This window comes from Puntigrus tetrazona, chromosome 5 (assembly GCF_018831695.1).
Source record: "Puntigrus tetrazona isolate hp1 chromosome 5, ASM1883169v1, whole genome shotgun sequence".
NCBI lineage: Eukaryota > Metazoa > Chordata > Actinopteri > Cypriniformes > Cyprinidae > Puntigrus > Puntigrus tetrazona.
In genome coordinates this window covers 22,761,490-22,788,684 of record NC_056703.1, presented here as the reverse complement: position 1 = coordinate 22,788,684, position 27,195 = coordinate 22,761,490, and the positions used below count along the sequence as shown (strand labels likewise).

Sequence of the window (27,195 nt, the reverse complement as noted above, 5' to 3'; positions counted from 1 at the left end):
TTTATTAAAGAATCATAAAATGTATCACAGTTTCAACGTATTTAGCAGCACAAACTTTATCAACGCCGATTATTACGAGAAACGCTCACCTGGGGTCACCTGACACTGGGGTAATGGCTGCTGAAAACGCATCTTTGTGATTGCAGGAAAAACTATATAATATACAAATAGTTCTTTTTCAATTGTAATGATACACATCGCAGCGTTACTGCTTTGCTGAATATTTAAGCAAATAATTGAGATGCTTTTTTTTCTGCAAAAACAAACAAATGCTGACCTCAAACGTAGCGGTGTAGTGCAACTCTCCAACTCGCTTTTTTACAAAAGGCCAGAGCGTTTGCTGATATCAAGTCGTGCCTGGGTTGCGATCAATGTGGTTAATTATCTTTAGAGTCAGATGACGAGCGCTGACACCGGTGACACAGACACAGGTTACATAAATCAGAGTGAGCTAATCCCTGCCTCGGTGACGTGTCCGACCTCACATCCAGCCACAACGAGACCAGACCCTGCTGTTTACATCAGTTTGTGTGTCACCCAGAAGGGTGCCGTGGCTCGGGCCGACCGTGGAATGCTTTGTTCGTAAAACACACACGTACAGGAAGTGCGGTGAAAATCAGGAGGAGCTCTGCTTTTCACATAAAGTCGTCGTCCGACATGGGATTTTCCTTAAAATGCCATTTCACTCAAAAGTCCTTTTTGTATCAAGGCTTCGTTTTTCTCCAGTCTCGACAGTATGCGTTTAATGTTTAGCAGAAGCGGCTCGTGGTATTTATAACTGCGTGGGTAAAATGTGGTAGCCTGCTCTTTTTAAAATTTCACACCGTAGTATTAATGTGTCGCGTCTTGTGGTCTGATGTTACCGTCTCATACGAGAGATCTTAGAAGAAGAGTGCGTGACTTTAGGAATGCAAGTATTTCAGCTACTGCTTTTTAGCGAGGTTTCGTAAAAACTCTTTGAACGTGAAGAAAATACTTCAAAAAAACCCCAATGACAAACCAAATAAGCAAATTAATAAATAAAAAAAGAGAATGCATTTTAATTGCGCTGCACACCATTAAATGGCATATAAAGTTACCGTTTTTGTATTTAATTAGTTCAGACATTTTTTCCTCTCAATTTTTCCTATATATATATATATATATATATATATATATATATATATATATATATATATATATATATATATATATATATATATATGCTGGTTGACTATTAAACATTGACAAAATTCAGTTTTGGATAAAAAAGTTTACAGTTAAAATGTACAGCTCTACAAACATTTTTGTCCAATCAGATGCCTTTTACTGTGAGAATGACCCTCCCATCCACTTAGCAAATCAGAGATGGTGGCTGTAATGTAATCAGGCCCATTTTTGGTACAAAGCTTGTAATATTTATTATCCAGACTTCCTCTTTCAATGGGATCACCATGAGAAAACTATGCTTATGATAATGGTCTACAGTTTTGCAGTGACGTTTACTCAAAGTTAAAAATTAAGCATTAATTTAGCAAACTATACAAACTTGTTTACACTATAAACATCCTGTGGTCATGTAAAATGGCATGTCAGCCGCCCACAGGCTGATGCTCTGTACACTCCCAAAACTAGACTTTTCCCTGAAGATTTCTTACATATGCAGCCCAGGCACAGGAAATGAGTAGCACATTGATTCAGACACAAGACTCTCTGAACCACTGTTTGCTTTTTGAGTGTTTTTAGGCCAGAGAATTGTTTCTTTTGAATTCTTTGGCATGCTTTGGTTGGTAGCATTTTTTGGTTCTTTACCCTACTTTCTGAGTGTAGTTTTTCAGTTCTTGACAAAATCACTTGTCGAGTCCATCCTCCGGTTCGCTCAGCCTTCTTGGACTCAGATTTCATGCTGAAAAATCTCTGTACATTAACGTGGTCAGAAAATACTGTGTGAAATGATAGGTATGATGATAACGAACTGAACTTTTGCATATCAGTGGGGAATCAATCAACAAATTGCATTGAAGTAACACCGAATTGCATGTGTACCTCTATATAAAACTGGGATTAAAGAAAGAAGCTAACAACTAACACTTTTACAGTGTTCTTGTTGCATGTTACATGTGCATACTATAGTAATAGCGAAGAATTATGCATAATTACGAGCAACTAACCACAAGCTAAAGACTAACCCTATATTAAGTACATGTTGTTAATTAATATTGACTAATATTTTATACTATAGTCTAATGCACTGTAACAAGGCCATATTAGAATAAAAATACTATTGGAAAAGTCGCATGCATATTATGAATTCAAGGTTTTGTCATCAAGAGATACCTTCCAGTGGGAAAAAGAGGGAGTGTTTACGGTGGAGGAGTGATCGGGACTCCACAGAGAGCATCTGAGATAGAAATGTGTGTGTGTGTGTGTGTGTGTGCGTGCAGGGGGTGGTTAAAGGCTGAGCTGGGGTCATTGTGTTAGCTTGTGCTGCTGAATGGTGGGATTGAGATGGTGGGAGGAGGAGTGCAGGCACAATAGTGAAGTGAAGCTTGTGTTCTTCTCTTCTTCCTGCATCACTCCTTTTTCTTTTTTTTTCCTCTTACTGATCTAGTGTTACCGTAGCAACCCAGCCACTTGGGCAAGAAATGCACCAGAGCCTCCGCTCGAGCCCTGCAATGGGCCGGGACTTCCTGAATGGGCCTAGTTTTCTCTCCCGTAGTGTAGTGCTCGTGCACTCCTCTCTTGAGTCCCGGCACATGCACACACACGCTCCTTCTGCTTATGTTTCACTGCACTGCGCTGAGTGTGCTTCACTGCTGCCCTAATGTGCGATGCACATTTTGGATTGTAATGGGGTCATTGTCTAACAATGGACCAGTGCATGCAAGCGCTTGCGAGTATAAATATGTATATATTGCTTGTAATGATCCTCATTTGCTGCTTTGGGGAAAAGTGCCTGCTGAATGAGTGAATCAAGAATAAAACTGTTAAGTAATATCGCAAAGAAGTAGTCGATTGAAATGGACCGTTTTGTCATGATTTAGTCATTCTTCTGTGGTGGACGCGCAAAAAACGATATTAGAATGTCCAGGCTGCTTTGTTTCATGCAATAAAATGAATGGGAATGGAGTGTTATGGAGCTTTACATTTCGGCAGGTGATTTACTATCAAAGTGCAAATTAAAGAACACCGACGCAACATAACGACCAACGCAATATAACGAGTGCAGCGCAGATTAGCATAGTCACAAATAAAGAATGAAGAAATAAAGAAGCCACAGTATGTTGAACAGAACCAGAGGACAAAAAAAAGGTTTGCTGTAAGTTAGTTCGAGCTGGTATTGTGCGACTACTAGTTAAAAGTTCCAAGTCATCTTTTATTTGGTAAAGCACGTAAAATAACATGTATTGGCAAACAATGTTCGGAGAATGTGTTCTTCTGTCATTTCAAATAAATTAATACGTGTCGAAAAATACTCCCTTCTACAACGCGTTCTCTGTGTCTCTTCCTAGCAATAATAATTGCAACCATTTCAAGCGCAAAATAGTTTAAGACATGTTTTTTTGGGCGTTAAATAATGGCGCAAATGCCAAGCACAAGCGTTAGTAAACTTTGTTGCGTGATTCATTTGAATCGTCTCCTCTCATACATTTTTACATATAAATATTGATTAAAGCATATACCTAGAGCACATCAAAAATATGGTAAATGGAAGAAAGAACTTCTTGTATTGTAGCAATTGAAGCAAAGCTGCAATTAGCCATAATATTTATTTTAATACTTTTGCCAAAAAAAGGGATTTGTTTGTATATTTCCATCACCGCTGACGTTTCCACGTCTGCTTCTGTGTGGTAGACTACTGACCTCAATAATAGTTGAACAGCATCCAAAATTCTCAACGTAGACAGTCTGTCAGCTCTTAAAGAGGCACACCGCCACTGCATTGTTATGCACCATTTCTAAAGAACAGCGAATTATGTCAGGATGTTTTTGTTCACTGATAAGGAGCACAGAAATTCTTCATATCAAAGATCTGTAACCACCATGTTTATCAGTCCAAGAACATGTTGGAGCAATCGAGAAACAAAAGCAGCCATCGTCCCCCTCCCCCAGCACCAATAACCCCCCACACACACTGACTGACTGAATGCAAACTAAATGAGCCGATGAGGGCTCAAACATCATCCCCTGTATCCTTCAAGCGGCATTCGTTAAGAGGCATGTGTCAAAGGCGCCACATGTGCAAAGCACCCAGGTTCATAAACTGTTTCACTGCAAATCCCACTGACCCAGATTCATTCAGAAATTAAATTGCTGCTCAACCTTGCATGAGGGCCGCAGTGACATCCACACATGAGCAAAATAATGAACGTTCTCTAAATGAGCCGGGACAAGTGTTGATAACATGTGCTGTGAAACGGTGTAATGTACGTCATGTCACTGTTGTGTATTTATCATTATTTTATTCATCTCCGGGTTCTGGTCAGTAAAAGTCCTTCTGAAATGTCATTAAAGGTGAATCAGCAAGGGTGCATGAATTTATTCTGCGTCGGGTTACAGAAGATTTATGTTTCGAATAAATGGTGTTCTTTTGAACTTTAAATTCATCAGAAAATTCTGGAAAAAAAAAAGTTTATGCCGCATAACTATGTTATAATATTCATAACAGTAAAAACAAGAAGCAAAACTTTATTTAAAAAAAATTTAATAATATTTTGCAATATTGCTATTTTGCTGTATTTTTATTCCAATAAATCGTGTCTTCCACTCGCGTCTTATTTTGTGTAAACATTTGTTTCAGTAATGTATCCAAAAAGCTTGAGGAGCAGAAACGATACAGGACACAGGAAAAAGGGCATAGTGCAAGTATAAGCTTATAAGTTTATGTGGAGCAAACTCAACCCACTGTAATCACGTTGGTATTGCATAATTAGAAGTTCCTCCACCCACAACAGTAGTTCAACCACTAAGAGATTTTATGTCTCAAATAACACATTTTTACATGGCAGACTGAATAGTAGTGCTTCAAAATGTTCTAGCAACACAGAGCACTCTAGAATGCCTTGCCCCATAGACCTCCATTGTAAGTCACGCAGTTTTTATTTGGTTTAACGAACTCAGAGGCAGTTCTCTCGTAAATGACATTTATTTTATGAACCTGGAATATTCCTTTTGTAATCTTGTTTTATCCACAGGTTGCCCCTACAAGCAGACGACTCCCACCCCTAGCAGCAACGCCTCAGACAAGTCCAGCTCCAAAGCCTCCGAGGTGGGTGATGAGGTGGCCGGGGACTTTGTAGTAGGTGAACGTGTCTGGGTGAACGGAGTCAAACCGGGAGTCATCGCCTATCTTGGAGAGACACAGTTTTCCCCAGGACAGTGGGCTGGAGTGGTGCTGAACGACCTGGTCGGAAAAAACGACGGCTCTGTCAACGGAGTGCGTTACTTCGAGTGCCAGCCTTTGCAGGGCATCTTCACCAGGCCTTCCAAGCTCACGCGACAACCCATCGGAGACGGGAGCGATGAGCAGCAGAACGCGCAGCTGCAGGGCGGCGCGGGAGCGTCTGGGCAGCGTGTGGTCATGCCACTCAGAGAAGGCATGCTCAACAGCTCCGTCAAAACCGGCAACGAGTCAGGATCCAACATGTCTGACAGTGGATCTGTGAAGAAAGGCGGAGAGAAGGATCTTAAGGTCGGAGATCGAGTGCTGGTGAGTGTTGGAAGTTTTTCTTTAGTGAGTATAATAGTATAAATATGTATATATATATATATATATATATATATATATATATATATATATATATATATATATATATATATATAGCTCTTTTGGACATCCAAAACAAAGTTCTCTTAACTAAATGGAGAAATCCTTTTTTCTTTTTTACAAAATATTCTTTGGTGCATGCTGCATGGGAATCAGGACGGCAGGCCTAGTGAGACTGTCTTGTTTTAAAGGGGATTAAAAATGAGGAGTGGGTGGATTTTTTTATGATTGTAGGGTGGTTTTGTTCAGACACTGCCAACACACATTTATGTTCATAATTTTGCATAATAGTTGCTTTAAATGTCAAAGACTGCTTGCCACAGTCACGTTTAAATAACATATTTCAGATCAGCACAAAAATCTGGCTCCAGCATGAAATGCATTTTATGACCCCTTTAAATGTAAGTTTGGCAAGCAGAGAATTCAGTATTTGTCCATTAAAGTACTCGGGAGACGTGCCAAATAATCTGACTTGTTAGATAAAGAGTAGAAGTTTTAAATGCTCCACCTATGTCTGCAATTAATCTCCGATGGAATTTTCATAATTCTAATCCTCAAACGTGTTCCTCAAGATTAGATTTTGAGGAGTTCCTTGGAGTTGTTTTTTATGTTTTTTGAACAGTTGTATATCTGAAGCGGTGCAACCACAGCAATATTTAGCAGCACTCTTGGAAAATTTCTCTTTATTAAGTATGTCTAAAGGTAAATGCACACTTAAAAACCACAAAAACAATAGACATTACATGTGCTGTTAGCAGCAGCAGTATGTATCATGTGTGCAGTATCAGTAGTAATCTACAACTACAGCAATAACCAGAAGCAGCAGCGTAGCGGATCTCATCCTCCTAAACAGTATCATATCCATTACCGTGTGGAAATCTTCCAAGAGTTGTCATGATAGAACTGTAAAAAAATTCTTACAAGAAATACAATTCTTAAAATGAATCAAATTAGTATAATTTCATTTGGAAAAACATGCGACCTTTAAATGAAACATTCGGAGGAGCTTGGCCTTTTTAATAGATCCACTTACTTCCAACCAAGTGAGTTTTAATGTGGAAAAGTTGTGTGGTGATGGATAATGTACTGCCATAGAATAGATCTCGTTTTCTCTGAGGGGTGCATTTTTATTGTCTATCTTGCAAATCCGTGCTCGGTCCAGCCTAATGAAACACTGACATGGATGTTGAAGCCTGCAAATGGCTTACATGCTCTTACAATTCTTGCAGGGCCTGATGAAATAAGTGGTAAAAACATAGTAGTTTAACAAATATAACTACCAGTGTAGGATATGTATAATAAGCATAATATTCTCAGTCAGGAGCATTGTAGCTATTGGATATTCTGGTTATAAAAATACTCCATTTTGTTAGTATCTGATGAGGTGTAGCTGGTTTCAACTAAACCTTTTGTAGACAGAGCTACTCTACCCATTCGCATGCTGTTTTATTATTGTGCTGTCATCGATTTCAGATTAGCCTGTCCTTAAACGTCACGTAAAAAGCATTTTTTTTTTTTTTGAATGACTAATGTGTGGTTTTCCTTGCGTTAGATTCCTCATGTTATAGATGCTGAACAATAGCTGTCTGCTTTACTATACAGTTGATTGGCTGCGGGTCAAATTGCTTTCCATTTAGTATAGAGCAGTCCTAAAGCTTTTTAGGCAGTCAATATTCTTAATCAGATGGGATTACTGCTCCATAAACCATTCAGCCATTGATCTCAGCTATCTACTTGACTGTCTGCATCAATCAATGACTGACACCTGATTGGTTTGTTTAGTGAGGAAACCCGCTTAGACAAAGGCACAACAGTTTCTATAGATTCTGTACTTTTTTCTCTTTTTCGAACTCAAATCTCAAATCCACAACTTTTTAGAATAACGTATGACACATCGATTTTGTGTATAATTTCGACGTGCACATGTCTGTTTAGTGGTACTTCAGTTCACTATATAACTGAACTGCATTAGAAATGTGTCTGTTCCCTTTTGTTTTCCTCTGCAGCCGGTATCTTATTACCATGACTGTGCTGTAGTGCACGAAGGACCTCTCAAAGTCACTGTTTTTCCATTGTTTGCTCTCTCAAGACTTCCACATGCACATGCATGAAAATGATGCTCGTATATCAGCAATATATGATCCACGGACTGGGACTTAACGGATCACGGTGGCAATGCCTCAAGCGGGGCTAAATCCACCTGACGATGAAATCAAATTGTTCCACAAGTGATCAAAATCATTTTAAAGCTTGATGGTCACGTACGTCACACTACAAAAGAAATGATTTCTGTTTAATCGCAACTTTAGATAAATGCAGGGTGGAATTAGTTATATCACCCAGTCTTTTTGTCAGTTTTATTCAGGGACAAAGTATTTGGAAAAACATTTGGCAGTGACCTATTAATTATGTAAAGATTGTACCATGTGGTCACATGAAAGCTGTGAATGGTGAGAAAAAAATGATGGTATAGCTTAGATACATTTAATGGGGACGAAGTATGTTTATCAATTGTAGTGTGTACTCTGGCAGTATGTGATTTCGGGTACAGTTACTTTATTTGGGTTGCTGTCTTAAAAAGGTCTTAAATCAGAGTAGAAAGTCTTACATTCATGCCATGTACTGCAAAACATGATATCTTCCACAGTAATTTTGTCTTGTTGTCCAATACCAAATCATCCTTAAAGATGTTCCTGAAATTCAAAATGATGGTAGTCTTGTTTTCTTAGGAAGAGTTTATACAAGGATAAATATCTGTCAGTGAGCTGTATTTTCTGAGCCATAATCATAAACCCATTAACTCACTTTATTTGGATCATCTTGTCACTTGATCATGTCACCATGTCATTTTGCTTTTCAGTGTATTTTTAATAAATACAGTTTTTTTGCTCTTGAAAAAAAGACAAAATTACAGAGGAAAAACTCAAAATTTTCAGTGTGATCAGAAGATACAGTTTACGAAATAAATGGTATTGAAATTTATTGAAAGATGTATTTTCACAACTAATTATCTGCTTGCTAGACATTTTTTTAAATGTAGAAAATATATTGAGATCTTCTGTTCTCTTCAGTATTTCAAATTTGATTTATAAAGGTCTTTTTACGATCACAAATTGAGCTTTATAAAATGTGCAGAAACCCTGATGGAGATGACAGGAAGTGAAAAGCGATCATTATATGTCACAAGAAAAACTTCAATCTGTGCATCTATAAAGTTGCAATCTTACCTACATTACTTCTAAGGGATAGCTTGCTATTGAAAGTCTTGAAACGATTTTGAAGATGTCCTTTTTAGACAAAAATGTTATCATACTCTGTTAGTTGTAGATGTTCTTCTGTCAAAGAAACTGGAAGGTGGATCATGTCTCAGTCAGGTTGAGGCTGTGCAGTGTAGTGAGTGAGAGATCCTGTGAGCAGAGACTGTCTGAGTCAGCTTTCTCCACTCATCGCTCATCTCTTCATGTATTCTGCTGATTTTATAGTTCTTCTTACACTCGGAAGGGCTGTTAGACAACAGCAGCTCAAAGCCATATTGTTCTTAAATGACTTGGAAGGTTTGTTTGACATATGTTTTTTCAACTTTCATAAATTGCTGCTGTTTTGGTTAGGGACGCCAACCATTCTGCTGAGAAAAAAACAGCAGTGAGATGACATGATAAAGTAAACATTGCACATCTGGAACGTTCCCTGGGGAATGTTTGTATTATCACCTTATCCACGCTGGAGCGTACTGTGGCTCATCTGCCACGTCTGTTACACACACACACACACACAGACAGACTCGCTCACTGGAGGGAGGAAGTGATGCGTCTGTCTGAATATATTCTCTTCCGGATGCTCTCATTTTTTTATGCCAAACTGCAGATGTCTCCGGAGCAGAATGTCTCGCAGTGCTCAGAACACCACCTGATGAACTTGTGAAGTCATTAACGACTCCACTTCAGTTCCAAACTTTTGTTGAGGCCATATGATCCGTGTATTCTAGGAGAATGATGAGCTCCCACAAACTGACAACCGGAAAAAAATTGGAATTTTGACGTGTATAAATGCAGATTAATTGAATTAAATGTTTTTTAATGCTTAATTATTACTATTGCTTAATTTTACCCACTGAAGCAGGACGTAATACATCTTAATTTCTAATTTTATAATAAGTTCTATTGTCTTGGAAAAATGGTAAGCTTCCAACTGTACTGAACAATTTGTGGTAAGCTTAAACTTTAATGTCATCTCTAATGAAACTGTTATGTAGGCCTATTTGAATACATTTGCAATTGAACATTTGAAACGATAAAGTTGCAGTTAAGCAACTATATTAACTACAAATGTAATATCAAATAACTTCAGTTAAAATTAGAATCAAAGACTTTTGTATGTTAGAATTTTTTTTTTTTACAGCACAATGAAATATTCTTAAAACAATGATTTAAAATGTACTTTACATCCTTGAAATGACTCATTTTACATTTTAAATATACACTTGTTTTTTTTTAAATAGTGGAAGTGAACTTTCTGAAAGTACATTTAAATGCTGATATTATGGTCAGTATTATTATTTGCGCTTCACTTTGCACTACTAGTGCACGTTCTATATAATTAGGCATGCTTCTTTTTCATAAAGGGTTTACAGAGCTAGGCTTTTAATTATTGGTACACAGTGTTGTCCAGCTGGTTCACGCTGCAGCTTGGGGCCAAGAACCTCCCACTTGAGGATGAGACCGTATAACCAACATATAAAGCAACCAACCCCTGCTTATTTTTTTTGGGGGCAGATAATTCAGTGAATTCAGTCATATTATAATAACAGAATGGCAGCGTTGGAGGGAAAAGCTGAAACGATGACATAGTTATTTCTACAATATGCATAAACAGTGCCATAAAAAAATGTGCATACGATGTTTGTTTCCAGAAATAAAAATTTCTCTTCACTGGTTCGTAGAAGCCAGCCAATCAAATTAGAACTGCAGAATTTCATTCAACATTTGCAATTCTTGCCTGCAATATGCATCAAGCGGTCGGCGAACAGACTGTGGGCGGTATGTGGGGCGTGCTGTCTGAGCTGAAACTAGGATTTGAGACCAGGAAACTGACAGCAGCTGCAAATAAGCAGTTCGGTTTTCATTCCATTTGAGTAGAGTCCGAAAAAAAACTTAAACGTGGACACAACTGCAGGCAGTGCATGTGCATGTGTTCATGATCTGCTGTTTACGTATCTCCTCCTTCACATTCTCTAGTAATGGCCAAACCTCAGACCCTCACAAAAAGCTCTGTGTGTACGTCTTCGGCCGGGAGGTATTATTGTAGTTGTATGTACTCTTGTTCCAAAGCAATTCAAAGCAGACGCGCTTTTGATCCCTGAGCAAGAGGGTATGACTTTCATTAATTTTTTTTAGTTTTTTTCTGTTGCTATTTCTTTAGTTATTACAGACACTGGATAATGGCTCTCAGATGGTGAGTCGAGCCAAAGGATGGATGGTTTCCTGCTTTTTCCTGTTCTGTTTTTGCAGAGTCATATGACTAAGAATTGATAGAGATTTTTTTGGTGTAAGGCCGGTTGATAAGAGACATTAAAAAGATGTCTTTGTAGAAATGTGCCTCAAGGTTGTGTACTAGGTCCATTTGAATTCTTCTGTTTTGGGTCATTATGCGAAGTTACATCTTACAAAAATGTGAAATTGTGAAGTTTATTGAAAATGAACAACTGACAGAAACTTAGAACAGCAACAATAAATGCATTTGATGCTTTCAAGTGATCATAATGTTTTGAGAGAGTAATATTTTAGCTATTTTAGGATCAGCTGCACTTATTTCAAGATTTTCAGTCATTGGGTAGTGCATTTATTGGCATGAATAGTTTATTAATGCACATACTGCAATATTAATCCACGATTTTTTTGTCTTTCTGCTGTCAATCAAAATTTAACAACATCTATTATTTATTTCTGAACAGAACAAAGAAAAATGTAATGGGTATATCTCCCAAAAAAACGTCCAGTAAATGTCCCAGTCATAGCATAAAAATATAATTATTAGGAGAAGGTCCACTTGTGACTTTGAAACCTTGTCACTTTAAGAATATTATTCAGTTTACGGTTCTTTATATTATGCATAATTTATCATTAAAGCTATGAATGTGACCTGCTCGGAACCAGAGCCTTTTCTTACAGCAATGCTCATCTCTTTTTTTTTTTGTGGCCATTGTGATTGGATGTGTATGAAAGAGGCAGATTATTTTTACAGCACTGTGAAAGCAAGCATCTGAAGCACCCAGCACGTATGATATACAGTTCTTTGTTTCTAAACGATACAGTATGCTTTCTTACATGTAGTTGGGCCATCGCTAATGAATAGCCTGCGACCTCCTTTTTTCCCCAGTGCTGGGTTGATGAATCTAGGCCAGCTCAACCAGCACAACAGTCACCCTCAGTTACATTTCCCAACCAGCTGATTGAGTTTACTACACCGCACTGCTGACGTTCAGTGGGACCAACTCTCTCTATTTACCTAGACATTAGACTTAGTAGTTGTCGACCAAAATCTGGCCATTTTAAGAGCATCAACATGAGTTGAAGCAAACTCGTATTACTCCAAAACATACTTCACAAATGCTTCATTTTTTCAAATATACCGACTGATTAATGCATATTTTTTTTCAGTTGAATGTTTCGGTTTTGTTATACAGTTATTGCAGTAAACCATGTGCCATTGTTACTGCTGTGTACCACTGATCCTTCTGTGCTTTCTTATCAGGTTGGCGGCACTAAAACAGGAGTAGTGCGTTATGTGGGAGAGACTGACTTTGCCAAGGGCGAGTGGTGTGGAGTCGAGCTGGACGAGCCGTTAGGGAAAAACGATGGAGCTGTAGCTGGAACCAGGTACATCATTAGTCTTCTGCTAACATGTCCTGCCTTTAGCAACACCCTCACAGAGGTCTCTGTGTTAATATATGTCTGTTGTTGTGTGACTTACATCATGGAATCAACATGGGCCCATCTTAATTTTTTCAATACATTCTGGTCTTATTCAGCAGTTCAACAGTTCATGTTATTCCTAAGGCATTTTTTTTGTCTTTTTTTTTTAGCATGAATAGCATGATATTAACTTGCTTAACTGTCACTCAATCCAAACTATTTGTGACAGACAAACTCCTACCATGCATAATTTTTTTTTAGGGAAATTCTGTCACATTACTGGAGTAAAATGGATTGCAAATGCAGTTTCATTTTGACTTTTACTTTAGTTAAGTACAGGCCAAGTAATTTGGACATGTAATCATTCACATGCTGAGCCAAGGTTAAACCTCTGCTGTCTTTTCTATGAAGAATGGGGATGGTTGAGTTCCAAACAGAAATAAACAGCCTCATAGATACTCGTTAATTGTTGACATTTGGCCCAAGGCTGGATTTAGTAGATTATGTAGTTTGTTTTTATAATGATCGCTTGACATCAGGCTGGACATTTGCCTGTGTTCGGTTCAGTCGATAAGAAAAGAAGCATTTATTACTAGAAAACACCAGTGATTAGAAACAGACCATACATCGCTATTTAAAGATTTTGTGAAATATTGTTACATTTTAAAATAACTTTATTAAATTGTATCATTTAAATAAAGAGCTTAAAATGTAACGTATTGCTTTCATTCTGCTCATTAAACATTTCTTATTATTATCTCGTTTGAAAATAGTTGTACAGATTGCTATTTTTGTAAAAACTGTGCATATGTGGACATTTTAATGTTAATAAAAGCTCATAAGCATTATTTACAAATCTAGTTCTTGATTTATTATATTATCATATAAATGAACAATATAAGCAAAACTGAAATTCCTAATATTAATTCTAATACTTTTGAATAACATATTTTTTTTCTATTAAAACAACAAATAAGATTTTCTGTCGTCACACAGAGGTTTCATAAGTGCATTTATTTATTCAGGAACCTTAATCACAAACAATATAATTAAGATGCACTTTTGCATTTGCTGCAGTTAATCACTAAGTCACAAGCTATTTCCTCCCTCACTTCCTTATTCTCTCTGTCTCTCCCTAGATATTTCCAGTGCCCGCCCAAATTTGGTCTCTTTGCTCCAATCCACAAGGTGATCCGCATTGGCTTCCCATCAACCAGTCCAGCTAAAGCTAAGAAGAGCAAGCGCATGGCGATGGGGGTGTCGTCTCTGGCTCACAGCCCCTCCAGCTCCTCCATTAGCTCTGTCAGCTCTGTGGCCTCCAGCGTGGGGGGGCGACCCAGTCGTACCGGCCTGGTAAGAGATGGTTAAATGATGGTTCAAACCATGCCTTACGGTACATTGACATTGTGCAGCATTGCTTTCCTGACATGACTGTTAAAGGCCACCTATTATTACAAGATGAATATAACTTTCAGGTGCCCCAAGAACTTGTTGTTGAAAAATCACCCCACATGCTAATTTATTATAGCATTTTGAAAATGCATATTTTGAGTGGAAGCAGAAACACAATGTCTTTGTGCATATCTGCTGCAATGCCCCCTTTTTCTAGAAAAGGGCTGTGGCTTTAAAGCTCTGTTGCAACGCTAAAAATCATCTGTTTGCTCTTGATTGTCATTTCTTTTATGTTTGAATCAGTTCTGACATATGCTTTTCTGAGTTCGCACATTGGAAGCCAGTGCTTTCATTCCACATGTGCGCTTATACTGTCAATACACACAAGTTTCAGACAGAAGTCAAAGGGTTACTCCACCCCAAATTAAAAATTTCATTCAATTCTCTGCCCCCATGTCGTTCCAAACCCTTAAAAGCTTTGTTTGTCTTTGGAACATGATGATATTTTAGAAGATTACCGGACTGTCCTTATTGTCTGCCAAACTATTTTTACTGTCAAGGTCCATTATTGGCCATTGTTGCCATTATTGGTTCAACCATACCATATGATATTACTTATTGAAATAAATTGCAAAAACAAAATGGCAGTGTCGTGTGTGGAAAGGTATAGATTAAGGGGACGTAATAGGTTTCTCTTCCTACATCACAATGGTGTGAGTCATTTTTTATGTGCTTGCTGACAAAGGCTTACCAAAACAGAATTACTGGGTTGTCCTTTTCACATTTATTTTGTGTTGTACCCCCGATCATCCACCTTTTTTCTAAACACGGAAGTAAGCCTGTGGGTCAGTCTTTTGGTTGAAGAGACGCTATAGGTAAATAACGAGGAGAATAACAATGTGCGTGCCGGAAGCTGTGCCAATAGAATTTACAAATGGTGGCACCTATTTTTATTTCAGGAAAAAGGTGGATAGCACTTGGAAAACGTAAAGTGATGTATCACCTTAAAAAATGAAGATTCTGTCATTTAATTATTCACCCTCATGTCATCAAAAAGGTATTTTGATGAATTCTGTGAGCTCTCTGACTCTCCCGTAGACAGCAATGTAGTTACAAGGCTTAGAAAAATAGCAAGGACATTGGTAAAATAATCCATGGGGTTCAACTGTAATTTTACGAAGCTACAAGATTACTTTTCGCTTCGCGAAGAAAATAGGCTTTATTCATCAATTTGTTCCCTCGCCTCACCCTAGCACCAGAGTATCACATGCGTAGCTTCGCAAAGCAGTCGAACCCCTGATGTCACATGGATTATTTTAACAATGTCCTTGCTATTTTTCTAAGCCTTTCTAAGCCTTGTAACTACATTGCTGTCTATGGGAGAGTCAGAGAACTCTCAGATTCCATCATAAATATCTTAATTTGAGTGAATGAATGAGGCATTTATATAGCACATTTAATGTATTGCCATACACCCAAAGCTCCTTACAATCATGTGGGGGGGGCTCTCTCCTCAACCAAGCGTGCAGCATGCACTTGAATGATGTGACGGCAGCCACAGGACAACGCTGCCAGTGCTCACCACACTCCGGCTACAGGTGGAGAGGAGAGAGAGGGATAGAGCCAATCTAGTGGATGGGGATTATTGCCAGGCCGTGATTGATAAGAGCCAGTGGAGAGAATTTGGCCAGGACACCGGGGTTACACCTCTGCTCTCTTTTACGATGAATGTCATGGGATTTTTTAATGACCAGAGAGAGTCAGGACCTCGGTTTAACGTCTCATCTGAAAGACGGCGCTTTTTGACATTATAGTGTCCCCGTCACTATACTGGGGCGTTAGGACCCACACGGACCTCAGGGTGAGCACCCCCTGCTGAATTTGTGTTCTGAAGATGAACAATGGTCTTACGGGTTTGGAACGACAAGAGGGTGATTAATGACGATTAATGACAGAATTTTTGGACGAACTATACCTTTAAAGGGGTCATTATATGTTTTATCACTCCCTCGAGTTAAAAGCTTGAGAAGAGCCATTTAATAATTCATCAAATCCTTATTTAATTTTTTTTTCCTCCGTTTCTGGCAGCTGACAGAGACGTCCTCGAGGTACGCGCGGAAGATCTCAGGGACCACGGCTCTGCAGGAAGCCCTGAAGGAGAAACAGCAGCACATAGAGCAGCTCCTGGCTGAGAGAGATCTGGAGCGGGCCGAGGTCGCCAAGGCAACCAGCCATATCTGTGAGGTGGAAAAAGAGCTGACGGCACTGAAGGCCCGACATCTGCAGGTGTGACTCACGCGTATAAACACAACACTTATATGTGCATTTCATTTACTCCATTTACTCACAAATATAAACTTGCAATCTTCATTTAACACTGCATTCGAATGAAGAACAATGACCTTTTCTCATATCTCTTTCAGTATGCAACGGAGGCAGAGAGCAACCTACAGCAAGCCCGAGCTCTGCTGGCAAGCACACAGAAAGACAAAATGGAACTGGCCAATCAGCTTGAAGAAGAGAAAAGGTACAGCGTGTAGCCTCACGCATATTTTACAATAGTATCCTAATATTTGCTGTTGTTTAGTTCAGCTGTTTTATTCTTGGTAATAGGTAATGGTTAAACGTAAATAAGGTGCTTGTTGAAGAGCAGGGGAGAGTGAGGGCACTTATTAAATTGTCCTCTAGATGAGGAGTAATAGACATTTTAGTATGTAGTCCTGTAACATTAGAAGGCATATTCTTCAGTAGTTCTCAGCGGTGGACCTCAGCAAACTTCCAAGTGGGAGTTACTTAAAATGAGTCAAATGAATATATAATTTTATGATATTCATAATAATAACTTAATTAAAATGCTAAAAATGAATGAACAATATTTTTTCTGATCTAGTGAGGGGTAAGTTGGATCAGTAAAATACAATTATTCTACAGTTATATTTGGTATTTGAAGACTTGTTTTTGTGTGACCCTACATTCATGCCAAAGGCCTCAGTGTAAAGTTCAAATCTGCTGCCTGCCAACCAAAGAAATCACCAAAAAAGTAAATGAGGAATTCTCTGACACCTGGTGGTCATTATCTGTTACGACAGGAAGGTGGAAGATCTTCAGTTCAGAGTTGAGGAAGAGTCCATTACCAAAGGAGACCTGGAGGTATCTGCCTTTTTTATTTATTTCCACTAATATAATGTATCTTTACAGCTGGGAAGTGATTTTTTTTCAGTTTTGAGAATTTCTGATGCCATCACTGACTTTTTAAATGAACAAATTCTTTCTGAACATCTTCAGTCCACAACCACTTAAACAGCCTAATTTTAATTTGCAAAAAAACCCCTTTGACTAAGATCTGTTTAAATGTATAAAACTGTAACAAATATGTCTCCGTTTATTCAGCCCTATACTTGTCATGCCAAATAAAAAAAAAGCATACTCTGTCTTTCTTTTAAACATCTTTACTCTTTGGTATTATGATTGGTGAACAGCTAAGACCTGTTAATCTTTTTCTGTGCTACCTATGTATGTCTACTTTTCTCTTTCTCTCGTGTCTTTCCATTTCCCCCCCTCTCTTTCTCTCTGTAGACTCAGACCAAACTGGAGCATGCCCGTATTCGGCAGCTCGAGCAGTGTCTGCATTTGGAAAAGTCCAAAGCAGAGCGGCTTCAGAAAGAGTTAGAGGAAAAGATGGTAAACATGCAGGGAGATGAAACACCCCAGCTTGTAGCCATCTCTCCCATTGCCTTTGTTAGAGCCCTTGTCTATGGGTCGCCACTGCTTGTGCTTGATTGCCCAGGCTTGGGATCTCCACCATTTGACATGTTTGTAACTAGTGCAACTAATCAGATATGTTTAATGCCGCTAATTTTTTCAACTAAGCCAGTCGATCAGAAAAGATCAGATTTCAGGCTTACGTCAGGATGTTGATTTAATTGGAATTTACTCCAGCTCTAATAAGAATTTGCCATGAGTGTTGGAGATCCCTGCCTGTCTCTGTGGGGCAGCATTGCTCCAGATAGCCGCGAACTGCTTTCACCTTTCATTTGCAAAATATTTGTTCATGTCTGTCTTCTCTTGTTCACTAAGCATCTGCCTGAGACCCTCAGGTGTAGTTGAGGAGTCATCTACTTCACAGAGATCTCATTTCCTCACATTAGCCTTCAAATTGTGTTTTAGATGCTGAAGTACAGCCTCCAACCTTTGAAAGAGTTGTGATGTGAAACCCTTCTGACAAACCTGCACTGTTTTTGTAGCTTTTATCTTTCTATAGTTAGAGATAGCTGCTAAAATGCTGACATTAATTACTCACCCTCATTTCGTTCCAAACCCACAAGACCTTCGTTCATCTTTGGAATACAAATTAAGATATGGCCCAGAAAGGTAGCAAGGACATTGTTAAAATAGTCCATGTGACATCAGCGGTTAAACCTTAATTTTATGAAGAGGCAAGAATACTTTTTGTGTGCAAATGAAACAAAAATAACATTTATTTAACAGTTTCTTTCCTTCCATGTCAGTCGAATGTCATGAGTGCACATGGAAGAGAAGTCGTTATTTTTGTTTTCTTTGAAACACTAGCCTAATGACTATCCAGAAATCCCAAGTACTGCCATTATGACCACCACAAACACCGAAAACACCTTAGTGATCAACATGAACACCATAAATACAACTTAAACAACCATCAAAACGGTCTTGCGACACACTAGCTTCTAACCAAAAAACCCTATCAACCCAAAAAACCCAAGCACTGCCATATCCACCAAGACCCTAGAAGCTGTTTTGGAAATTCCTAAGTGGCCCTAGAGTCTATGAATGCCCTGGCAACCACCCACATCACCCCAACTGAAACATCCTTCGCACCCTAGAAACTGACTTTGCGTGCAACAAGCAGCACCAACACCCTAGTAACCACCATGAACATGAACAAGCTCCTAGCAATGTCTTATCAACATTCTGGCAACCACCAAGTTTGTAGAATTGTGATTTTTGCATAGACAAACACCACTCAGGCTCATTTATTGGTATCAAATGTTTTAATCGGTCCAATCACAAATGGACAATGAAATACGGGTGTCAACAGGGTCTGAAAAGTTTTGAACTTCCACTTTTGACCACTTCCAGGGTCTTAAACATTATGGGACGTGATGTTGAAACATGCTAGCCAAAAAGGATTTAAACTTTGCTGTCTGAAATCATAAGTCTGGTATGGAGGTGAAAAATATTGTCAATATTGGTAATAATATTACCAATATTGTCTTATAATCACAGTCCTGATTCAAACACATATTCACTGCATTCGGTGTATTTTTTGCGGCTTTCAGAGCAAAAAGGAAAGCTGCTGCTCTATGGAATAGTTTTCCATTGTCTCTCTTTGCACTTTTTTTTTTTGCAATATTAGAACAAAAAAAATTAATACGCCCATACATACCTAAACTCATAGACCCTCCCTTCAGAGTGTTCAGGTGAGTGGTTGAAAGTGGACCGAAGAGACAGCAGGTGTAACCAGGAATGTGTTCCCATGATCATCTTACGTTCTGATCGACCAAAGTGCATATTAAAGGTTTAGTTCACTCGAGAATAAACTTTTCCTAATAGTTTACTCACCCTCATGTCATCCAAGATGTTCATGTCTTCAAGACCTTTCTTTACTTTATTTTGACTGACAAAGATGGACACGAGCATGTTGAATGACATGGTGATGAGTATTATCGGGCCCTTAGATTTACTTGCGTACATTGGCTGTCATTGTAAAGCATGATGAATGGCAGCACAGTCCAGACACTCTAATCAACAGGATTTCACATTTATCAACAGGTCAGAGGCAGGCTCCAGCCAACACCCATCAGGTTGGGCAAGAGTGTCAAGGTGATATAAAGGGAGTAACTTGCTGTGTGGTTTTCAGAGTGATCTTCTACTTTAAACAAGAACATTTTATTTAGATGTGTGCTCTTCTCACTTCTTTCTTGTGGTTCGAGAATGCATCTATGAACTTTTGAAGTAATATCTGATTTCTGATAAACTCTTTTCTTTGAACTATCAAATTTCCAGATGACTCAACAATGACTAACATAATATCTGTTTGGTTTGTGAAATCGAAAACATCTTTGAATATTTTTTCTTTAAACATAGTTTGAATCCTTGTAGTGATTGCCTGTGGACTGTACCGTTCCATCTCATATTTGCCTGGCTGCTTATAGATGGACAGACTGAGAAAGGCTTGCTTGGGCTTGAATTCAACAGGAATGCTGGTGTACTTTCATAGGTTGCACTACATCTGCTTTTTTTGCACATGCAAAAGCCATTTTTCAAGAAATGGCCATTCACTGAAATGTTTGCAGGGCAAGCAAATGCTTTTTTGCTGCTTATGACTGTATTGCCATCCGGTTGCTAGTTCTAGTGGGCAGCTCTCCAAGATATATAGATTATAAACAATTAGAAATTAAAACAACTTGCAAACTTTTTATTTGGTGGATGCACAATATATAAACTTATTTATGTATTAAAATATTATAATGTATAAACTATTTTTGCAGATAGACAGTATGTTTTTTTTTTTTTGAATAATAATATTATTATTATTATTATTATTATTATTATAAACAGTCGTTTTTCCTAATGTACTGTAGCTTAAAATATCTCTTCAATCTACAATAATGCAATAATTTGTATATGTTCCTCCTGTATAATAATAATAATAATGATGATGATGATGATGATGATAATAGAATCACCTATTGTGTGCATTGTTTTGTTTAAGTGTCATCAATATAATGTCACATAAAGACCTTTAAGACATATTTAAACAATATTGGCCCTTACTGTGGTTCTAAATGTGCATCCCTAGTGTAATTGCCTGTATCATTATTTTTACCACATTTAATAATGAGCTTTTTCCCCTAGATTTCAAATCTCTAATTAAATCCAAAGACTGAGTTCAAAAGTCTCATTGTAGAAATTACTAAATCCTTGGAGGGTTGCCCCCTGAGCACACTGGAGTTTTGGCACATAAAAGATGGAAGATGCAGAATTTCTGACCCTCTTTCTGTCCTCTAGCAAACTACAGTTGAGGAGAAGAGTCGCGTTATGCAGCTGGAAGAAGAATTGGCGTTGCGCAAGGCTGAGGTCGAGGAGCTCCAGGCTCGGCTTCAGAGAGGTTCCTTCGGTTCAGGCACAGACGGTGGAGACAGCGGGCCAGGGATAAGCTCAGAGACTCTGGTTTTGCGGGAACAGCTTCTCTCTGCAGGCCGTGAACGCCGTGAAGAGAGCAGCCAGTTGCGAGAGAGGTACGAAGCATCCTTGAGCAGCAGCCAGAAGGAAGTTGAACGCCTTAAAGCCACAACGGAACGTCAGGGTCAAGAGATCTCCGACCTAAAGCAAAGACTTCAGCAGGCCACTCGTGAAAACATGGAGATGATGGACAGCTGGAAAGCCAAACTTGATGCTTTGGTTGGAGACCATCAACGTGCTCTAGAAGAACTGAAAGCCTCGCTAACAGGAGATCGTGGGGCCAGCGACAACATTGGTGGAGAGGGTGAAGGAACCACGCCTGAGATGAGAGCAGCTCTGGAGAGCTTAAAGATGGAGCAGCAACTGGAGTTAGAAAACCTGAAGGCCAAACATGAGATCGATGTTGCCGTAATGGCCAAAGAGCGAGAAGATCTGCGCGCTCGACTTCAGGAATTGCGGGATCAGCTAGAGGAGAATGAGGAGAACTGGAAGGTCCAGGTGGAAGCCAAGAGCAACCAGTATACTGTGGAAATCAAAGAGGTCTCAGAGAAGCTTCAGAAGGCGGAGTTGAGGATCAGTGAGTTCGATAAGTCCCATGAAGAGCATGAAAAGGCCGCCCAGCTTCTCAAAGAGCAGCTAGAGCTGGCTGAGAAGAAGATGGTAGATTATGAGGCCCTGCAGAAAGCTGAAGCTCAGAGTCGAGCAGAGATCCTTTCACTGCAAGAGAAGCTGAGAGTCAGTGAGAACCGATTGCAAGCTGTAGAGGCCGATCACACCACCCAGGATGTTAATGTTAGTAACCTCTGGGACAAAAAAAAAAAATATATATTTTTTTTTTATGTATTTTATTTTAATGATTATTTGGCAATGTTCTCAAAAAGAATTATATAAAAGTTTTATTTATCCAGAAAGATCTTATTTGATGTTCGGATTATGTGAAATTCTAAAACATTTATCATTGTTGTAAAAAAAACACTAATAATAATAAGTTCACTTAAATATGATATTTTCTGCCCATCCAGATGATCGAAAATAATGACAACTCTGAAGAGAAGATGAAACTAAAACAGAATATGGAAGGTACAAATACTGACAATGAAGTGTAGACTTCTGTCATTTCACTTCTACAGCTCAAAAAAATCAAGCTTTGTTTGATTTTTTTTTTTGTTTTTTTTTTGAAAGAAGCCTCTTATGCTCACCAATGCTGCATTCATTTATTTGACCAAAAATTATAGTGAAACAGCAATACTGCCTAATATTATTAAAAATGACTGAAAATAACTGTTTTCTATTTCAGTATCATTTAAAATATAATCTATTCCTGTGATGGAAAAGCTATTTTTAGTAACCATTATTTCCGTCTTCAGAAATCTATCACAGTAAAAACAAATGTTTTTTTTGGTCAAAAGAACAGCATTTATATGAAAAAGACATCTTTTATGAAATCAGAAATGCTTTAACTGTCACTTTTGATCACTTCAGTGCATTCTTAATGAATACATTGCTTTTTTCCCTCAAAGGTTTTAATAACTTAAACTTTTGAATAGTAGTAAATGAGTTGACAGTACTCATTCAGGTATTAATATTTTATTTTGCTTCTTTTAATCTACGTTTATCAAGTAATTGCACCATAGTTTTTAGGCATTTCAGAATGTAAAAGTTCTCTGTACCTGTTTATAACTCCAAACTTTCTATTAGAAACTCTGGAGAAACTCACAAAAAGGGAAAAAGAAGTATCCACTCTAACAAGCCAAGTAGATGCCCTGAAGACCCAAATAACTGGTAATTAACATATTTAAAGTGTTACATTTATGTCATTCCCATTACCATTTGTTGTGAAGCAATGAAGAGAGCTATATACAACATACCATAGGATGGTAACAATATTTTATTCTGCTTCTAACAATAAACACAACTGCATCTTGTGTGTAGCCTTGGAGGAAAAGGTTCGCTTGGGAGAGAAGGCAGCAGATGGACTCTTTAAGGAAAAGACACGCTTGGAGGCAGAGCTGGAGTCCATGACCAAGAAATCCCATGATGCATCAGGCCAGCTTGTGATTATTAGCCAGGAGCTTCTGAAGAAAGAGAGGTAAAGAGCATAACATGGTGATGTATTGCAGGTGTGAGTAAGCTTTTAAGCACTCGAGATTACAATGACAGCATGTGGTCCACGTGGAAATAACTGACTCCGTTTTTGAAGCACGTTTCAAGATACGCTTTAATCATCGAGTTACACTAGTAAATGTGAATATAGTGTGTATAGCGATCCTCTATTTTATTCCTGTCATGGAGAACCATCAACTGGATTGTATTGCTTCCCAATACACTAGGATAAATGGTTAGCCATGTACCACTGCTGATTGTAATCTACTCAAGAGCAATTTGAGTAAATGAAGGCAATTACACTGATTAAAACTCTGGCCTAAAATGTCATTTAGCCTGTTCGATCAATGATACATGCTGACAGTGAATATCCTGTCAGGGGTTTGGCCTTAAAGGGATAGGCCACCTAAACATAAAAATCTTGTCATAATTTGCTCACCCCCAAGTCTTTCCAAACCTGTATGAGTTTGTGTGCTCTGTGGAACACGAAAGAAGTAATTTTGAAGAACGCTGGTAGTCAAACGTTTTTGGTTCCCATTCACTTCAACAGTAGTGACCAAAATACTATGGATGTCAATCGGAATCAAATGGTTTTTCAAAAGTACTTTTTTGTGTTGACACTGACTTGGGGGTGAGTAAAATGGGGTAGGCTATCCATCTTATAGAACTGTGCTTTGCAAAACTAAAAATATATATACAAAAGCTTATTACACCGAGTTGGTTGGCTTTGATTAGGTAAGTCGCCCATTGCAATACCAAAGGATGTTGCCCTAATGTATTCATTTGATATTTTCTGCAATATTTCGTCTTTTTCTGTGTGTGTGTGTGTGTGTGTGTGTGTGTGTGTGTGTGTGCATGTCAGGAGCCTGAATGAGCTTCGGGTGCTTCTGCTGGAATCTCCACGTCACTCTGCGGGAGTGGACCGGGACCTCAGTCGTGAAGTCCACAGAGCCGAGTGGAGGGTGAAGGAGCAGAAACTACAGGATGACATCAAAACTCTGCGAGAGAAACTTTTGCTGCTGGTGAGAGACATTAACAGAAATGTAATTTATTAATGTGAAGGTAAAGCATTTAGCATCCTCGTGCAGTCTTCAGTGTCACATGATCTTTGAGAAATGATTCTAATATGCCGCATTGCTGTTTAAAAAACATATTATCTTATTATAAATAGGAACGTAACAGTATTATGAATATTGTGATATAACAATAGCAAATCTGTCTCTAAATTATCGTGGTTGTATGTTAATATGAAACGATAGGTCTTCCCAGCAAAAGAAAGTGTAGATATATTTAAACTTCTTATTCTAACATAAAAGGTCTTTATGTTGTGTTTTGGGCCATTATGCTTTGGCACAGTATCAGTCAAATGAACCAAAAACTGAAAGCACAATTTGGCTTAAAAAAAAATTCTTAATTTAGCTTTTTTTCATTTTAAGTATCGTATTGTGGACTTCATGTCACGATGTTATTGTATCGTGAGAATTTTGAAATTCGCGCATTTACTTATCGACATTGAAAACATCAGTATGCACAAACAAGTTGTGCTGTTTAATGTTTTTGAGGTAAAGCAAAGTACAGAGGTTTTTGTGCATCTCAAAGTGAAATAAGAAAAAGTTGAGCATTTCTTTTTAATTCTATCAGGGTCGGGAGAGGGCGTCTCCAGACCACCGTCGATACTCGATGATGGACCCGTCTGCTTCAGACACAGAGGTGACCCGTCTGCGTCAAAGGCTGCTGAGCACAGAAGATGCCCTGAGGAACGCTCTGGAACACAACCAACACGTGGACCAGCTAGTGCAGGCCATGCGCACCCGACCGGACAAGAACCAGGTAACCCGCTCCTGGCTGTTCCTTCACCGGACGCACTTACGCTGTCCAACGCTGTCACAAATATTGAAACGCTTTCTTTGTGTTCACAGGCACATGCTAGTGCTAATTCTGCAAATGGAATCCATCCAGAAGACTCTTCCTTCGCGCAAGAGGTTAACAGATCGTTCTCGAAGAGGATTTAGAACGCTAACGTTTCTGTGTCACGCTAAACTCTCTAATTTCTCTGTGTAGGAAGAACACTGATGAGGGCTAAAACGGTTCTCGGACGTTTAGGGAGGAATGGAGGTGCATTGGGAAAGAAGCCAATTTGATGCCTAGACCTTTGGACTAATGCTTCACTGGACATCTTATTTTCTGTTTACAGTTAACACCAAAACAATGACTTTACAGATGAACAAACAGAAACCACAAATCGAAGAATATCTAAAATGATCCGAGATGCTATAAAAAGTGGTTTTTAAGGTCAGTGGTACAACACGGACAGACCGACACACCGATCCTGTAGACTACCTCCGAGATGGACAACAATGTCTGACTTAACATACGAGAGAGAATGTTGGTCAGGATACTTGAATCCTCGGAAAATCCAATACCCTGCTATTCTCTCAGTTGGCCGTAACCGTTTGCAGTTTAGAAAACATTTTTGGCCTCAATTTATACCGTTTAATTTATTTGCCGTCTATGCTTTTTAAAAATGGTATATTCGAAGAGAGAAACTGGCCAACTGAGGTTTAAAGTCTGGTCACTGGTCACTAGATACTGTAGCAAGCAAGTAAATAAACCAGAGAGGCTCCCTTATTCCATTCCTGCTCAGTTTTGTGTTGATTTTCTTTATCGGGACATGAATCTTAAGGTATGAATTATACAGTATTCCGCAACCATGTTCAACAGAATTAGCAAGTTAAGGTGCACCGTAAAGCTTCAAGAACCAGTATTGCAGATTCAGTCAATATTAGCGCATACTTTTGTGATATTATAAAATATTAGCCCACAATGCCAACTCCTGTCCTGTGGTTCATTTCAATGAACAGCGAACCAACGGCTTTTGTTTCTTTCGGAATCATTTGCCGAACCGTTCGATTCTTTTAAGTTCAGACTGGAGACTCTTTTCTTGAGACTCTTAAGAGGAAGTACTACATGCACAATTTGTAGCCGAATTTAACAATTTTGACTATGAACTGTTTTTCATTGCAATGACATTTTGCCCAAACGATATATATATATTTACCTGGATTTGCCTTTTTAAGTTCATCTTTACAAAAGTTTACACACACAGCGTTGTATTTAATATTGAAAGTAAACAACCTTTTTTAACATTTAAGTAAATGTTTTTTTTTGTTCATATGCAAGTATTTTGATAAAAGGAAAGGATCGACCTGTAGTACCTCCTTTTGAAAGATCAAGAAAGACTGTATCAGATTTCTCGATCCATACACGCCTTGTAGTAACAAATCTAAAAAAAACATAACCGGTATTCCAGAACTGATTGTTTCTTTTGAAAAACCACGTTGATGAAATACTGTGCAATTAGGTCACGTTTGTTCATTAGGCAACTTTATACTGAAGCGATTGTCATTTACAACCAAGAAAGCATTTTCTTTTTCAAAAAGAATAGGGAAAATGATAGGGCTGGCCCCAAGTTTTGCAGTTGACGCTGCTTTAGATTGCGGTTGGATTCAATAAAAATGCCTTTTGTCTGTTGGGAAGCAGTTCACTCACCACTTGCTGTAATGGTTCCCAAGAATCAGTAATTAAACATTAACAAAAGAAACACTTTGTTGCGTTTTTTTGTAACAAACGGTTTCCTCTTATTTTCAAAAGGGAAGGGTTTGAATATAAGCGCTTTCCAATCATTATATACTATATGAAAATCTCAATCATTTTCATGTAGCGTTGCCATTTAAAGCTGAAAATGTCATGCTTTATTTTTTTTAAACATATTTTTTAAAAGGTTACCGTCATGTTTTTCCTCCATAGTGGAATGTACTGATA

At 38.4% G+C, this 27,195-nt stretch overlaps 1 protein-coding gene across 3 annotated transcripts in view; it reads left to right on the top strand.

Moving 5' to 3' along the window:
• The window catches only part of clip2 (CAP-GLY domain containing linker protein 2), a 29,097-nt gene extending 2,123 nt beyond the window's left edge, over nucleotides 1-26,974 (top strand). Inside the window, exons 3-17 of one of the 3 annotated variants that reach the window (XM_043239958.1) lie at nucleotides 5,175-5,689; nucleotides 12,497-12,621; nucleotides 13,797-14,010; nucleotides 16,138-16,335; nucleotides 16,473-16,576; nucleotides 17,139-17,199; nucleotides 19,858-19,908; nucleotides 21,097-22,062; nucleotides 22,293-22,350; nucleotides 22,969-23,052; nucleotides 23,203-23,359; nucleotides 24,236-24,395; nucleotides 25,015-25,203; nucleotides 25,293-25,355; nucleotides 25,435-26,974. In XM_043239958.1, the coding sequence (XP_043095893.1) occupies nucleotides 5,175-5,689; nucleotides 12,497-12,621; nucleotides 13,797-14,010; nucleotides 16,138-16,335; nucleotides 16,473-16,576; nucleotides 17,139-17,199; nucleotides 19,858-19,908; nucleotides 21,097-22,062; nucleotides 22,293-22,350; nucleotides 22,969-23,052; nucleotides 23,203-23,359; nucleotides 24,236-24,395; nucleotides 25,015-25,203; nucleotides 25,293-25,355; nucleotides 25,435-25,446 (2,957 nt within the window). In that variant the 3' untranslated portion in view covers nucleotides 25,447-26,974. Of the gene's footprint in view, nucleotides 1-5,174; nucleotides 5,690-12,496; nucleotides 12,622-13,796; nucleotides 14,011-16,137; nucleotides 16,336-16,472; nucleotides 16,577-17,138; nucleotides 17,200-17,625; nucleotides 17,731-19,857; nucleotides 19,909-21,096; nucleotides 22,063-22,292; nucleotides 22,351-22,968; nucleotides 23,053-23,202; nucleotides 23,360-24,235; nucleotides 24,396-25,014; nucleotides 25,204-25,292; nucleotides 25,356-25,434 lie in introns of all 3 variants that reach the window. The other 2 variants (XM_043239957.1, XM_043239959.1) reach the window with 2 other exon arrangements.
• The last annotated feature ends 221 nt before the right edge of the window (nucleotides 26,975-27,195 follow it).